General features: G+C 40.2%; 1 protein-coding gene across 4 annotated transcripts in view; it reads right to left on the bottom strand.

The window, feature by feature from the left end:
• LOC124711127 (cytospin-A) overlaps window positions 1–17,092 on the bottom strand; it is a 936,320-nt gene that overhangs the window by 43,514 nt on the left and 875,714 nt on the right. For all 4 annotated transcript variants that reach the window (XM_047241015.1, XM_047241018.1, XM_047241017.1 and 1 more), the window contains exons 7-12: window positions 12,237–12,477; window positions 7,566–7,832; window positions 7,257–7,445; window positions 6,719–6,844; window positions 6,461–6,604; window positions 2,901–3,063 (exon numbers count right to left, since the gene is read on the bottom strand). In XM_047241015.1, coding sequence (XP_047096971.1) covers window positions 2,901–3,063; window positions 6,461–6,604; window positions 6,719–6,844; window positions 7,257–7,445; window positions 7,566–7,832; window positions 12,237–12,477 — 1,130 coding nt within the window. The remainder of the gene's footprint in view (window positions 1–2,900; window positions 3,064–6,460; window positions 6,605–6,718; window positions 6,845–7,256; window positions 7,446–7,565; window positions 7,833–12,236; window positions 12,478–17,092) is intronic.

The following is a 17,092-nucleotide window of genomic DNA, read 5'->3' as shown; positions in this document are numbered from 1 at the left end:
GCATTCCCACTCATTCTTTCCTGCATACTTCAAGGGTAAGTATCTTCAGAGTGCTACATGTAAATAACAGACAAGGGAACTTTGTTTATAGTATTTTTCTCATGGTTTAGAAGTACACTCCTGGAAATTGAAATAAGAACACCGTGAATTCATTGTCCCAGGAAGGGCAAACTTTATTGACACATTCCTGGGGTCAGATACATCACATGATCACACTGACAGAACCACAGGCACATAGACACAGGCAACAGAGCATGCACAATGTCGGCACTAGTACAGTGTATATCCACCTTTCGCAGCAATGCAGGCTGCTATTCTCCCATCGAGACGATCGTAGAGATGCTGGACGTAGTCCTGTGGAACGGCTTGCCATGCCATTTCCACCTGGCGCCTCAGTTGGACCAGCGTTCGTGCTGGACGTGCAGACCGCGTGAGACGACGCTTCATCCAGTCCCAAACATGCTCAATGGGGGACAGATCCGGAGATCCGGGAGTACCGCAGGGAAGCGTGATAGGACCTTTATTGTTTACAATATACATAAATGACTTAGTTGACAACATCGGTAGCTCCGTGAGGCTATTTGCAGATGACACGGTTGTCTACAAGAAAGTAGCAACATCAGAAGACTCGTACGTACTCCAGGAGGACCTGCAGAGGATTAATGCATGGTGCGACAGCTGGCAGCTTTCCCTAAACGTAGATAAATGTAATATAATGCGCATACATAGGGGCAGAAATCCATTCCAGTACGATTATGCCATAGGTGGTAAATCATTGGAAGCGGTAACGACCGTAAAATACTTAGGAGTTACTATCCGGAGCGATTTGAAGTGGAATGATCACATAAAACAAATAGTGGGAAAAGCAGGCGCCAGGTTGAGATTCATAGGAAGAATTCTAAGAAAATGTGACTCATCGACGAAAGAAGTAGCTTACAAAACGCTTGTTCGTCCGATTCTTGAGTATTGCTCATCAGTATGGGACCCTTACCAGGTTGGATTAATAGAAGAGATAGACACGATCCAGCGAAAAGCAGCGCGATTCGTCATGGGGACATTTAGTCAGCGCGAGAGCGTTACGGAGATGCTGAACAAGCTCCAGTGGCGGACACTTCAAGAAAGGCGTTACGCAATACGGAGAGGTTTATTATCGAAATTACGAGAGAGCACATTCCGGGAAGAGATGGGCAACATATTACTACCGCCCACATATATCTCGCGTAATGATCACAACGAAAAGATCCGAGAAATTAGAGCAAATACGGAGACTTCCAAGCAGTCGTTCTTCCCACGCACAATTCGTGAATGGAACAGGGAAGGGGGGATCAGATAGTGGTACAATAAGTACCCTCCGCCACACACCGTAAGGTGGCTCGCGGAGTATAGATGTAGATGTAGATGTAGATCTTGCTGGCCAGGGTAGCTGACTTACACCTTCTAGAGCACGTTGGGTGGCACGGGATACATGCGGACGTGCATTGTCCTGTTGGAACAGCAAGTTCCCTTGCCGGTCTAGGAATGGTAGAACGATGGGTTCGATGACGCTTTGGATGTACCGTGCACTATTCAGTGTCCCCTCGACGATCACCAGTGGTGTACGGCCAGTGTAGGAGATCGCTCCCCACACCATGATGCCGGGTGTTGGCCCTGTGTGCCTCGGTCGTATGCAGTCCTGATTGTGGCGCTCACCTGCACGGCGCCAAACACGCATACGACCATCATTGGCACCAAGGCAGAAGCGACTCTCATCGCTGAAGACGACACGTCTCCATTCGTCCCTCCATTCACGCCTGTCGCGACACCACTGGAGGCGGGCTGCACAATGTTGGGGCGTGAGCGGAAGACGGCCTAACGGTGTGCGGGACCGTAGCCCAGCTTCATGGAGACGGTTGCGAATGGTCCTCGCCGATACCCCAGGAGCAACAGTGTCCCTAATTTGCTGGGAAGTGGCGGTGCGGTCCCCTACGGCACTGCGTAGGATCCTACGGTCTTGGCGTGCATCCGTGCGTCGCTGCGGTCCGGTCCCAGGTCGACGGGCACGTGCACCTTCCGCCGACCACTGGCGACAACATCGATGTACTGTGGAGACGTCACGCCCCACGTGTTGAGCAATTCGGCGGTACGTCCACCCGGCCTCCCGCATGCCCACTATACGCCCTCGCTCAAAGTCCGTCAACTGCACATACGGTTCACGTCCACGCTGTCGCGGCATGCTACCAGTGTTAAAGACTGCGATGGAGCTCCGTATGCCATGGCAAACTGGCTGACACTGACGGCGGTGGTGCACAAATGCTGCGCAGCTAGCGCCATTCGACGGCCAACACCGCGGTTCCTGGTGTGTCCGCTGTGCCGTGCGTGTGATCATTGCTTGTACAGCCCTCTCGCAGTGTCCGGAGCAAGTATGGTGGGTCTGACACACCGGTGTCAATGTGTTCTTTTTTCCATTTCCAGGAGTGTAATTTATTGCAGGGTAGCATTAATATGCAACGGCAGTGTTAGTAACACACAAAGCGAATTCAGCAATGAAAGCAGATGTGAACCGAAACAAAACTGAAGACACAGAAAATGAATTGCATTTCAAGGCAGTGGAGCCAAAGAGAATCCTGTTGTGGGAGAAAAAAGAAGCCACTGACTACTAAATGAAATGTGACATTATTAGTAATAGTGAAGAAGTGTGGATGATCTTTGACGTTAATGGTGACTCCCGTAGGCAAGATATACGAAGTGTAAGCACATACACTTCTCAGGTTTGTCACAGGATCGTACTTTGTAAATCCCACAATATTTCATCAATGCAACTAAATATGTCAAGCAGTTGCATCAAAGAAATACTGTACTGATAATTTTCTGTGTTAGCAGTCAATACAAATAGCTCTTGTTCCTACTGTGGTTCACATTACCTTTGTACTTCTCCAGCTGTGCTTCTATGTTTCGCACCTTATCCCTCAAGTTTTTGTTTTCCACCAACAGCTTCTTCAGCTCCTCACTTGCTTCAGTCTTAAAGTCATTCGCAACTCTAACTGTTGTTAAGAGATCAGTCTGAAACTGCTGCCATTCTTCACTCTGCAAGGAAAAATTTCTCCTTTATGAAATCATTAACAAGAGCCAATAACTCGGCTAACGACATGAGAACATGTCACCAATGATGAAGCCTGCAATCACACAGTCATAAAAAGAAGTATGGAATTTTCACATGGCAACAAGTTATTAATTTATAAATGCTCCATTTCATATACAAGCAGTAGCAATGAGGAAATGAAGAGAACAATGAGCATGATATTTGCAGAGTGACTCTCTCACTCTTCAGTGGACTCAGTATTGTTTTGAAACTTGCGGACTGTTTAGAACAGCGTGCCACACACTGTCTTGAATAAGCAATCTGGCCTTTGACAAGGCAATGCTCTTACCAACTGAGTGGTATGAGCATTGTCTGTAAAATGTCAGGTTTGAGGCTTGAGCCCCAGTTCAGCCCATAGTTCAGTCTATGTTGCATACTCAGTCAAGTTGCATACTCTTTTATAGAATTAAGGGCTGAGACACCCAACCGATATATTAGAAGAAGAAGAAGAAGAAGAAGAAAGTTCCTGAAACTGCACTCCCTAATTTTAATGGAGGAAGGTACACATCAAGAACAACTATGTTAGCTTTCTTGCACCATATCAATTTTTTTTTACAAGTTGAATGCTCTATTTACAATTATGTAGGTCGACTCGAAAGAAACTTACAAGCACGTTTCTGGATCACCTCACTGATCACTACAATTTAACTGTGTTATACTACAATTTGTGTGAAACTGTTGTTGTTGTTGTTGTGGTCTTCAGTCCTGAGACTGGTTTGATGCAGCTCTCCATGCTACTCTATCCTGTGCAAGCTTTTTCATCTCCCAGTACCTACTGCAGCCTACATCCTTCTGAATCTGCTTAGTGTATTCATCTCTTGGTCTCCCTCTACGATTTTTACCCTCCACACTGCCCTCCAATACTAAATTGGTGATCCCTTGATGCCTCAGAACATGTCCTACCAACCGATCCCTTCTTCTGGTCAAGTTGTGCCACAAACTTCTCTTCTCCCCAATCCTATTCAATAATTCCTCATTAGTCATGTGATCTACCCATCTAATCTTCAGCATTCTTCTGTAGCACCACATTTCGAAAGCTTCAATTCTCTTCTTGTCCAAACTATTTATCGTCCATGTTTCACTTCCATACATGGCTACACTCCATACAAATACTTTCAGAAATGACTTCCTGACACTTAAATCTATACTCGATGTTAACAAATTTCTCTTCTTCAGAAACGCTTTCCTTGCCATTGCCAGCCTACATTTTATATCCTCTCTACTTCGACCATCATCAGTTATTTTGCTCCCCAAATAGCAAAACTCCTTTATTACTTTAAGTGCCTCATTTTCTAATCTAATTCCCTCAGCATCACCCGACTTAATTAGACTACATTCCATTATCCTTGTTTTGCTTTTGTTGATGTTCATCTTATATCCTCCTTTCAAGACACTGTCCATTCCATTCAACTGCTCTTCCAAGTCCTTTGCTGTCTCAGACAGAATTACAATGTCATCGGCGAACCTCAAAGTTTTTATTTCTTCTCCATGAATTTTAATACCTACTCCGAATTATTCTTTTGTTTCCTTTACTGCTTGCTCAATATACGGATTGAACAACATCGGGGAGAGGCTACAACCTTGTCTTACTCCCTTCCCAACCACTGCTTCCCTTTCATGTCCCTCGACTCTTATAACTGCCATCTGGTTTATGTACAAATTGTAAATAGCCTTTCGCTCCCTGTATTTTACCCCTGCCACCTTTAGAATTTGAAAGAGAGTATTCCAGTCAACATTGTCAAAAGCTTTCTCTAAGTCTACAAATGCTAGAAACGTAGGTTTGCCTTTCCTTAATCTTTCTTCTAAGATAAGTCGTAAGGTAAGTATTGCCTCACGTGTTCCAGTGTTTCTACGGAATCCAAACTGATCTTCCCCGAGGTTGGCTTCTACTAGTTTTTCCATTCGTCTGTAAAGAATTCGTGTTAGTATTTTGCAGCTGTGACTTATTAAACTGATAGTTCGGTAATTTTCACATCTGTCAACACCTGCTTTCTTTGGGATTGGAATTATTATACTCTTCTTGAAGTCTGAGGGTATTTCACCTGTTTCATACATCTTGCTCAACAGATGGTAGAGTTTTGTCAGGACTGGCTCTCCCAAGGCCGTCAGTAGTTCCAATGGAATGTTGTCTACTCCTGGGGCCTTGTTTCGACTCAGGTCTTTCAGTGCTCTGTCAAACTCTTCACGCAGTATCATATCTCCTACTTCATCTTCATCTACATCCTCTTCCATTTCCATAATATTGTCCTCAAGTACATCGCCCTTGTATAGACCCTCTATATACTCCTTCCACCTTTCTGCTTTCCCTTCTTTGCTTAGAACTGGGTTTCCATCCGAGCTCTTGATATTCATACAAGTCGTTCTCTTATCTCCAAAGGTCTCTTTAATTTTCCTGTAGGCAGTATCTATCTTACCCCTAGTGAGATGGGCCTCTACATCCTTACATTTGTCCTCTAGCCATCTCTGCTTAGCCATTTTGCACTTCCTGTCGATCTCATTTTTGAGACGTTTGTATTCCTTTTTGCCTGCTTCATTTACTGCATTTTTATATTTTCTCCTTTCATCAATTAAATTCAATATTTCTTCTCTTACCCAAGGATTTCTACTAGCCCTCGTCTTTTTACCTACTTGATCCTCTGCTGCCTTCGCTACGTCGTCCCTCAAAGTGTGAAATTATAATGTGTAAAATGCATGTTTGACCATCAGCTGCTTTTATTTAAACTCAAATATCCAGCAGTTTCAGTCACATACCATCGTCACAGATTAGGGTTAAAACAATTTAAGCCACTACATCGCATCTGTCACTTCTTAAATAATGGCCACATATCATGTGTAGAGCATGTCATGAATTCCAGTACACAACACAGAACTTTTAGAAGCAAACATAGTAATAAGAAGTGTAAACAGAGCGATACTGACTTTTTATCTTCTCTTCAGTAATGCTCTGTTTATGATTATTATTACTATGTTTGCTCCTAGAAGTTCTGTGTTGTGTACTGGAATTCATGACATGCTCTACACACGAGACATGATCATTATTTAGGTAACGACAGATGTCATTATGTGGCTTAAACTGTGTTAACCCTAATCCATGAAGATGGTCTGTGACTGAAAACCATCGCTATTTGGGTTTAAAATAAAAGCAGCTGATGGTCAAACATGCATTTTATATATTACTTGACGGCTGTTGATAGTCACCTTCCAAAAATGTTTAGAAATTATAATCCAACCTTTACTAGATGAGAATAACAAAACATATAATTTACTGAAAAGGATGGCTGTTTAAATCTTGTGCTGTAGTTATAAGATAATACTGTTAAGTCCATAATCTACACACATTACCTCTTGCTGCCGTAACCTCCTTTCTTCTTCAAGACTCTTTTCCTGTTCAGTCAACTTTTGTTCAGCTTCACTCAAGTGCTTTTGACAGTCTGCTAAAACTGCCTGTAGTTGCTCTTTATCATCTAGGTAGCACTGACATTGCATCTAGAAGACAATGAATATTATTTAAATTGCAATAACAGTTACATAAATTAAAGAAAATGAAATTTTTGGACCGTGATAAATGTAAAAAAGAAGATAAGATTATCATAACAATACCTTAATATCAGAAAGAGATTTCTGCAAGACCTGCACTTCTGTTGACAGTTGTTGTTTTTCTTGTTTAAGACTTTCAAATTTGTATTCCAAATCAGAAAGTGCTGACTTTGCATTATTACGAGTTACCTGAAAGTGAATCATAACTAGTTCAACTATTTCTATGGTGTACAATAACACAGGTCTGTACATGGTAAATTAAAGCATGAAACATTGTTGCTAAAAAAACTTTCACGTGTACTCAAATTATGTATGTCTCATTGCATCTAATATCTTTTGCTGTAAAAATGACTGTGTGCAATATACAACCCAGTGGTTATCTTCAGCACTCTCAATGACTGCTTAGCATAAGCCCGAAACATATTAATGGCTTTTAATGTTTATGAAAATCAATTTAATTCAAATCAAAACAATGTGTGGCAATAGCCAAACAATGTTACCATTTACAAAAATTATGATTGAATAATGATACTGAAAGTACTGAGTCAAGAGTGTCAATTTGCACTGTCCTTCAAAATTGTTTTCCTGTATCAGTACCAACCTTGCACTCCTCCTGCAAGTGCATCAATTGTTCCTCCAACCTAGTGATTTCACACTGGCCACGTAACACTTGTTCCTGCATTGTCGCTACTTGGCTCTCTAGTGTATCCTTCTCTTTCCTGACATTGTCCAACATTTCTTCAACATCAGATTTGTCTTCCAACTCACGAGCTGTCTCTAACTCCTCAATCTATAGAAAGATAATGTTATCAGACAGTGCATCCATTCAAGGTATTATCAATCATTTAAATTTCCATTAACAAGTCTTTCTCATTTTCTTACATATATTCATCTTGAAACAATTACATACCTTCGCTCGTGCATTTTCTAACAGTGTGGTGAGTCTCTGCAATTCAATGAGACGTGATGAGCTTTCCTGTCGAACCTCTGCTAATTCGCGCTCCAATGTGTGCCGTTCTGCTTGCACGGCCTCTAATGTTGCCTCTAGCTTACGCGCTGACTCTCGTGACTGAGCTGCCTCCTCCTGGGCAACATTGGTAGCTTGGCGTAGCTCTGCCACTTGAGTAGTTAATTCCTGCTGTTTAACTAAGAGGCAATCTCGTTTCTCCTGGGCAATCTAGGAATGAAACAGTTTGTTAAATAAATTGTGTCACAACACTGCATCTTTTTAGCATTGACTTCCACACTAAAGGGTCTTTAACTACCAATTGAGAGACTAGTCAGCAAGTTGTTCATATTTTCCATTTAAAAAGAAAGAACTAGGACTGCAATTTTTTTCTGGAGAAAAATACCCACAAACTACAGATCAAAGATATTAATAATACCAATAAGAAATGGATTTCAAGAAGTTAATAAAAATAATGAAGATAATTTTCAGTTTCTGCAGAAAACTTCTGGATGATTACATGGTTACAACCAGAATTTGAGGATCAAACAGAGGCCAGGGATAAATGGTATTTGTAGAAATATGGGAAAAATTAAAAGTATGTGAAATAAAGTAGACACAGGAAATGAAGGTCCAGAAAAAAGTGGAGGGAATGCAATGACAATCACATAAAGAAAGTGTTTAAAGAAACCCAAAACTGGGAAATGTTACAATCAGATTACTTATGGGAACATAAATGTTATGCTCAGGAAGTAACAACTACTTTTAGAAGTTTATCAAAGCTGGTATCTGAGTAGAGAATTAGTTTATGGCAGTGAAGCAGATGGTGAAAAAGATTAGTTTCAACGAACCAACATATTTGTTACATGAGAAATATCCTTTGATAATTTTTTTCTCCTGTAATAAGTATTTGTAATGTGACAGGCTTTGTTCACAAACAGAACCACACAAGGTAAACAGTGTTGCAAACTACTGTAAAATTAATGCAGGTTTGACTTACATTATAATATGAAAGCAAAGAGAAGACAAGCCTGTGGGGTCAACAACTGAGGGCGTAATAAAGAATGTGGCTTGTGTGTATTAGGCAGCATTAAACCATTAACTGCCAAATTGTTTTCTTCAATCTGCATTTATTTCTGGGTTACTTGACTGATATAGAGACTAGAAAGAAGAAAAATGAAATAAAACTTCAAACAAATGCTATAATTTAATTGATCTCCAAATGGAAATCACAGCATGCCACTCTTAACACTTTTTTTTTTTTTTTTTTTTTTTTTCTTTGTGCCATGTTGTTGTTGCAGTCTTCAGTCCTGAGACTGGTTTGATGCAGCTCTCCATGCTATTCTATCCTGTGCAAGCTTCATCATCTTCCAGTACCTACTGCAACCTACATCCTTCATCTCTTGGTCTCCCTCTACGATTTTTACCCTCCATGCTGCCCTCCAACACTAAAACTTCTCTTCTCCCCAATCCTATTCAATACCTCCTCATTAGTTATGCAATCTACCCATCTAATCTTCAGCATTCTTCTGTAGCACCACATTTCGAAAGCTTCTATTCTCTTCTTGTCCAAACTACTTATCATCCACGTTTCACTTCCATACATGGCTACACTCCATACAAATACTTTCAGAAACGACTTCCTGACACTTAAATCTATACTCGATGTTAACAAATTTCTCTTCTTCAGTAAAGTTTTCCTTGCCATTGCCAGTCTACATTTTATATCCTCTCTACTTCAACCATCATCAGTTATTTTGTTCCCCAAATAGCAAAACTCATTTACTACTTTAAGTGTCTCATTTCCTAATCTAATACCCTCAGCATTAACCCGATTTAATTCGACTACATTCCATTACCCTCGTTTTGCTTTTGTTGATGTTCATCTTATACCCTCCTTTCAAGACACTGTCCATTCCATTCAACTGTTCTTCCAAGTCCTTTGCTGTCTCTGACAGAATTACAATGTCATCGGCGAACCTCAAAGTTTTCATTTCTTCTCCATGGATTTAAATCCCTACTCCAAATTTTTCTTTTGTTTACTTTACTGCTTACTGAGCCACTTATTGCACACAAAGTACTACTTTCCTGTGAGCTTATTGTGAATTCCATATTTTCTTTGCTTGGGGAAATTTTGCGCATTCAATCATGTGTCTGGTCCCAGAAGCCTGGAATTCAACTGGAACACTTGAAGTGGATGCCTTTTAGTGTTGATGGACATCCTGCCCTTTTGGGATCAGAGGCGTCAGATCGCTGAGAAAGATATTCCCTTGCACCAACCTTCTGAACTGGAGCAGTGGAATATTTTCATTTGCGAAGCAGTAGATGATGTAGGTGCTGACCAATGCTACAGCTTTTGTGTTGGTGAACAATGGGAAGTACAATTTCTTACCTTGAATTCTCACATAATACTTCTGCACATTCTAGTCCAATTTGTCCATGCCTCCCATGCTTGTACTCTTCCATAATTCCTGGCTGTGTAACTTTTACTTCTTGAGTCTCAGCTTTGCTCCACCTCTTTATTTGGCTTACTGAATGCATTGTCTTATGGTTTGTCAAGAGTTTAAACACAACAGTTATCTTTCCACATTACTGCAATTATCTCTGTGTTCTTGTCAAATCTATAGTCATAATTTCCTATTTGTTCCTTTTTCACACTGCTCTCTCTTTCTATGGAAAGTTTATTCATTCAATTCATTCAGACATTTTCAGTTGCCCTTATCCTCATTTAAGAGAGCTCTTTTACCAAACCGAAACTCATGAAAGATTGACAAAATAAATTTTGAGAAATTTAGGAGATTGCAGAACAAAAGCCATGGTCAGTACAACTGATCCGCCAAGTCATAAAACCAAAACATCGCTTGAGTCTTTAGATTTTCCTTCATAGGCTGACATACAACAACACTAACCGCTTCGGGAACAGCACATGGCCTGCTGTTTGAAACCGAATCTCACTGGTTTCTCACGAATGAATTGTTTTGGATAATGATGTACATAATGTTGAAACATTTGCTTATCAATGCTCAGGCTATATACATAACAAAAAAAAACTTCAGAATTTCATGAAATTTTGTGCAACAGTCCACCAAAGGACGAATTTTGAAAAGTTTACCCCCTTTTGTCAGCTGTGATTCTGTTCAGCTGTGTATTGTCATTTAGTGAAGGTGGTGCTGGATTTCTAGGTATCTGCCGTGGCTTGTACACTGTCTTACACGTTTTATACCAAAGTCTTCACCTCAATTCCAATGTAACTATTCCTCTGGAGGAGCAACATCCAGTGAAGAGCAGTATACATAAGAACTTTTTAAGCATTCCTTGGATAACTCAAAGCTGTGATTATTCTTCTGTGTAGCATGTCAGACACTTTTGTCACAAAATTCTTCAAAGTACTCAACAGCAGACTTTCCTGTTAATGTTACTATCAAAACGTATTTGTTCTGTTCAGTTCCTATTATATTGGGAAATATTTTATTGTAAGTCACATCTTGCACAGTCCAAATAGAAATGGTATTATCTCTCATTTTCTTTTTGGGATGGCCTGCATTCTTCCTCATCCTTCCTTTCTTCACTAGTGTGTACCTCGAAGGTATCTAGTGTACCAGCTGAAAGACTACCTTACAATATATTTTAGTTGGTATCATCGGTCAGACATTTCATCTACAGTATCTGGATGCCAGTAGTCTCATTTACTTTACCCTCATCACCATAAGAAGCCATGAAATTGGTGTTATTTACAATTTCTTCAATTTGTCTTGTTGAAAGCGTTTTATAGCAATTCATTGTGCCTGGGGAGAAAATAGAAATGAAATGCCGTTTTATGCAGAACCTGCCTCGAGCCCCAAATAGGAACCAAAATTCAGAGAGCCCAAATGGGAAAATAAGGCTTGGAAATAAATAACTGGTAAACTACTTTTAAAACCATATTCAGAAAATGCCAGTATACATGTGCCGTAAGTTATTTATATAATTCTATAACTCACACAGTTTGGAAAATTTTCAAAATAGCATAACTCTAAAATGGGTATCATGGCAGTTGGGATAAGCCCATGGGGAAGGCAAATTATCACATTAGGACTAAAATGTGTGCACCCTGCAGACGAAGAGACCGAATTTCAGTACCAGTTTAGTTCCCATAGTTCTAGCCTTTCAAAATGTATATGGCCCCCATCAGAAACAAAATTCTTTTTTTATGTTGTAAGTGACAAGACATGCAGATAAGCAGATTCATGTGCATTTTCTCTGCATTAAGCTCCACTTTGTCAGAAGTAATAAATGATAACAAATATTTCGAACTTTGTTTATGAGACTAACAGTTTACTACCAAAAAAATTGTGCTTACAGTATTAACTTTTAAATGATGCTGTAAACCTTAGTTTGATAATGCCACTGAACTGCAAATTTTACGTAGTTCACAGTGAACAACATGAAAGTACAACCCTCATTTACCACTCCATTCATTTTTCAACATATCTAGTCCCCACTGCAGCACCCCTCTGATCACAAATGGTAGCAGGTAATATTTCTGGTTTGCAAACCACTTAAAATCGCTCCAAGTGAACAGATATTCTCCTAAAACTAATAAACATTTCATCGCAATATTGATCATCAGATGCAAACAGAATGATGTTCTCTTACTTTGAGGAGGTCTAATAATCTGTCATCATGGACAACTTCACCGGGCCCACCCCGCAGCAGCATTCCCTGCAAAGCTTCAGCTTGACTCCGGCTGTCTTCCAACTTTTCTGACTGCTGGCACAGATATTCCACAAGAATGTGCTTATCTTCAACCAGACGTTCATTCTCAGCCTGCAGCTCCTGAAGCTGAGATTGCAAGTCAGAAAGCTCCTGAAGAGTTGCCTGCAGCTCTTCATTGGTGCTGAAACAGTACATACATTCAAATAATATGAAGTGCTCACCATTTCCAACCATCATAGATGTCACATTAATTATTCATATTAAAGTTAATACTTTTCAATTACCAGTGATCTCAGAGCACTAAAAGGTACTGAAGTTATACCTGTGCACAAAATATGTCTCTGTAAACTTAACCACAAATTAACTTTTGTATCATTTCAAGTGTTATACATCAGTGCACGCCTAACAATTACGCAGAGAGGGTTCAATGATGGTCCTCTCTGGGATGGCTGTTTCACACTTTTCCGAAAACGGCAAGAGCTGACAAGTGCGAGAATTACCGCACAATCAGCTTAACAGCTCATGCATTCAAATTGCTTACAAGAATAATGTACAGAAGAATGGAAAAGAAAAATCGAGGATGCACTAGATGACAATCAGTTTGTATTTTGGAAATGTAAGGGCACGAGACAGGCAATTCTGATGTTGTGGTTAATAATGGTAGCAAGACTAAAGAAAAATCAAGACAGGTCGATAGACACACAAACAAACACAAACATACACACAAAATTCAAGCTTTCGCAACAAACTGTTGCCTCATCAGGAAAGAGGGAAGGAGAGGGGAAGACGAAAGGAAGTGGGTTTTAAGGGAGAGGGTAAGGAGTCATTCCAATCCCGGGAGCGAAAAGACTTACCTTAGGGGGAAAAAAGGACAGGTATACACTCGCACACACGCACATATCCATCCACACATACAGACACAAGCAGACATATTTCTGCTTGTATTAAAAAGGGTGTAAGCTGTATATCGACAAAGCAATGATGGAAATAAAAGAATTAAAATTCAAGGTGAAAGGATATCAATGATACGATTCGCTGATGACATTGCTATCCTGAGCAAAAGTGAAGAAGAATTACATGATCTGTTGAACAGAATCGACAGTCTAATGGGTACAGAGTGGATTGAGAGCAAATCAGAGAAAGACGAAGGTAATGAGAATTAGTAGAACTTAAGAAATTCTGCTACCTATGCTGTAAAATAACCAATGATGGACAGAGCAAGGACATCAAGAGCATACTAGCAATGGCAAAAAATGGCTTTCCTGGCCAAGAGAAGTCTTCTAGTATCAAACATAGGTCTTAATTTGAGGAAGAAATTTATGAGACTGTACGTCTAGAGCACAGTACTATACGGTAGTGAGACATGGACAGTGGGAAAACCGGAACACAAGAGAATTGAAGCACTTGAGATGTGGTGCAACAGACAAATGTTGAAAATTAGGTGGACTGATAAGGTAAGGAATGAGGCGGTTCTGCGCAGAATCAGAGAGGATAGGAATATGTGGGGAAACACTGATAAGGAGAAGGAACAGGATGATAGGACATATGTTAAGAGATGAGGGAATGACTTCCATGGTACTAGAGGGCTCTGTAGAGAAAGACAGAGATTGGAATACATCCAGCAAATAATTGAGAACATACGTTGCAAGTGGCACTCTGAGATGAAGAGGTCAGCACAGGAGAGGAATTACGTGATCTACCCATCTAATCTTCAGCACTCTTCTGTAGCACCATGTTCAAAAAGCTTCTATTCTCTTCTTGTCTAACTATTTATTGTCCATGTTTCACTTCCATATGGGGCTACACTCCATATAAATACTTTCAGAAACAACTTCCTGACAGTTAAATCTATACTCAATGTTAACAAGTTTCTCTCTTTCAGAAACGCTTTCCTTGTCATTGCCAGTCTACATTTTATATCCTCTCTACTTCGACCATCATCAGTTATTTTGCTCCCCAAATAGCAAAACTCCTTTACTACTTTAAGTGTCTCATTTCCTAATCTAATTCCCTCAGCATCACCTGATTTAATTCGACTACATTCCATTATCCTCATTTTGCTTCTGTTGATGTTCGTCTTACATCATCCTTTCAAGACACTATCCATTCTGTTCAACTGCTCTTCCACATCCTTTGCTGTCCTTTAATACATACTCCGAATTATTCTTTTGTTTCCTTCACTGCTTGCTCAATATACAGATTGAATAACACCGGAGAGAGGCTACAACCCTGTCTCACTCCCTTCCCAACCACTGCTTCCCTTTCATGTCCCTCGACTCTTATAACTGCCATTTGGTTTCTGTACAAATTGTAAATAGCCTTTTGCTCCCTGTATTTTACCCCTGCCACCTTCAAAATTTGAAAAAGAGTATTCCAGTCAACATTGTCAAAAGCTTTCTCTAAGTCTACAAATGCTAGAAAGGTAGGTTTGCCTTTTCTCAATCTATCATCTAAGATACATCGTAGGGTCAGTATTGCCTCACATGTTCGAACATTTCTAGGGAATCCAAAGTAATCTTCCCCGAGGTCGGCTTCTACCAATTTTTCCATTCCTCTGTATAGAATTCGTGTTAGTATTTTGCAAGCATGAGTTATTAAACTGATAACTCGGTTATTTTCACACCTGTCCACCCCTGCTTTCTTTGGGATGGTAATTATTATGTTCTTCTTGAAGCCTGAAGGTATTTCGTCTGTCTCAAACATCTTGCTCACCAGATGGAAGAGTTCTGCCATGGCTGGCTCTCCCAAGGCTATCAGTAGCTCAAATGGAATGTTGTCTGTTCCCAGAGCATTGTTTCAGCTTAGGTCTTTCAGTGCTCTGTCAAATTCTTCACGCAGTATCATATCTCCCATTTCATAATCATCATGTACGTCCTCTTCCATTTCCATTGTACTGCCTTCAAGTACATTGCCCTTGTATAACCCCTCTATATACTCCTTCGGCCTTTCTGATTTCCCTTCTTTACTTAGACCTGAAATCTTGATATTCATACAAGTGCTCTCTTCTCCAAAGGTAGGCAGTGTCTGTCTTACCTCTAGTGATATATGCCTCTACATCCTTACACTTGTCCCTTAGCCACCCCTGCTTAGCCATTTTGCACTTCCTGTCCATCTCATTTTTGAGACGTTTGTATTCCTTTTTGCCTATTTCATTTGCTGTATTTTTAAATTTTCTCCTTTCATCAATTAAATTTAGTATATATTCTGTTCCCCAATGATTTCTACTAGCCCTCATTTTTTTTTTTACCTACTTGATCCTCTGCTGCCTTCACTATTTCATCTCTTCTATTGTATTTATTTCATCATTTCCCTAATACTCTCCCTGAAACTACCAACAACCTCTGTTTCTTTCAGTTTATCCAGGTCCCATCTCCTTAAATTCCCACCTTTTTGCAATTTCTTCAGTTTTAATTTACAGTTCATATCCAATAGATTGTGGTCAAAGTCAACATCTGCCCCTGGAAAAACAATTTAAAACCTGCTTCCTAAATCTCTGTTTCACCATTATATAATCTATCTGAAACCTTCCAGTGCCTCCAGGCCTCTTCTGCGTACATAACCGTCTTTCATGATTCTTAAACCAAGTGTTATCTATGATTAAGTTACGCTCTGTGCAAAATTCTTCCAGGCAGCTTCATCTTTCACTCCTTACCCCATTTCATATTCACCTAATACTTTTCCTTCTCTTCTTTTTCTACTATTGAATTTCAGACCCCCATGACTATTAAATTTTCGGCTCCCTTAACCGTCTGAATAATTTCTTTTATCTCATCAAATATTTCTTCAATCTCTTCATCATCTGCGGAGCTAGCTGGCATATAAACTTGAACTATTGTGACATGCATGGGATTCATGTCTATCTTGGCTACAATAAATGTGTTCACTACGCTGTTTGTAGTAGTTCACCCACATTCCTATCTTTTTATTCATTATTAAACCTACTCCTGCATTACCCCTATCTGATTTTGTATTTATAACCCTGTATTCACCTGACCAGAAGTCTTGTTCCTCCTGCCACCTAACTTCACTAATTCCCACTACATCTAACTTTAACCTATCCATTCGCTTGTTAAATTTTCTGAACTACCTACCCGATTAAAGGACCCGACAGTCTGCGCTCTGATCCGTAGAACACCAGTTTTCTTTCTCCCGGTAATGACATCCTCCTGAGTCGTCCCCGCCCGGAGATCTGAATGGGGACTATTTCACCTCCGGAATATTTTACCCCAGAGGACGCCATTATCATTTAACCATACAGTAAAGCTGCATGCCCTTGGGAAAAATTATGGCTGTAGTTTCCTCTTGCTTCTTGCACTTCGCAGTACCAGCACAGCAAGGGGTTGATGTTACAAGGCGAAATCAGTCAATCATCCAGACTGATGCCCCTGCACCTACTGAAAAGGCTGCTGCAGCTCTCCAGGAACCACACATTTGTCTGGCCTCTCAACAAATACTCCTTCGTTATGGTTACATCTACCTATGGTATGGCTATCTGTATCGCTGAAGCACGCAAGCCTCCCCACCAATGGGAAGGTTCATGGTTCATGTGGGGGGGATTTTCTGTCATAGCTGCATATAATTTTTAATGTCTACTAGTTTGGAACGCTTCCATTCTTTTCATCCCCTTACCTGCATCTCTAATGTTTGACTAACCCAATATAAACGGCACATTCAAAAAGCTTCTTCAAACTATGTAAGACTTCTGAATGTTCCACTGGAACTATGTAAAAGTCAAAGATTACAGATCCAGAAAATTGTTTGAAAATGAGTGCAGGCATTTGAAATTAGACACCATT

Source organism: Schistocerca piceifrons, chromosome 8 (assembly GCF_021461385.2).
Source record: "Schistocerca piceifrons isolate TAMUIC-IGC-003096 chromosome 8, iqSchPice1.1, whole genome shotgun sequence".
In the NCBI taxonomy this organism is placed as follows: domain Eukaryota; kingdom Metazoa; phylum Arthropoda; class Insecta; order Orthoptera; family Acrididae; genus Schistocerca; species Schistocerca piceifrons.
The sequence above is the reverse complement of the archived record's forward strand: the minus strand, read 5'-3'. Positions and strand labels throughout refer to the sequence as shown.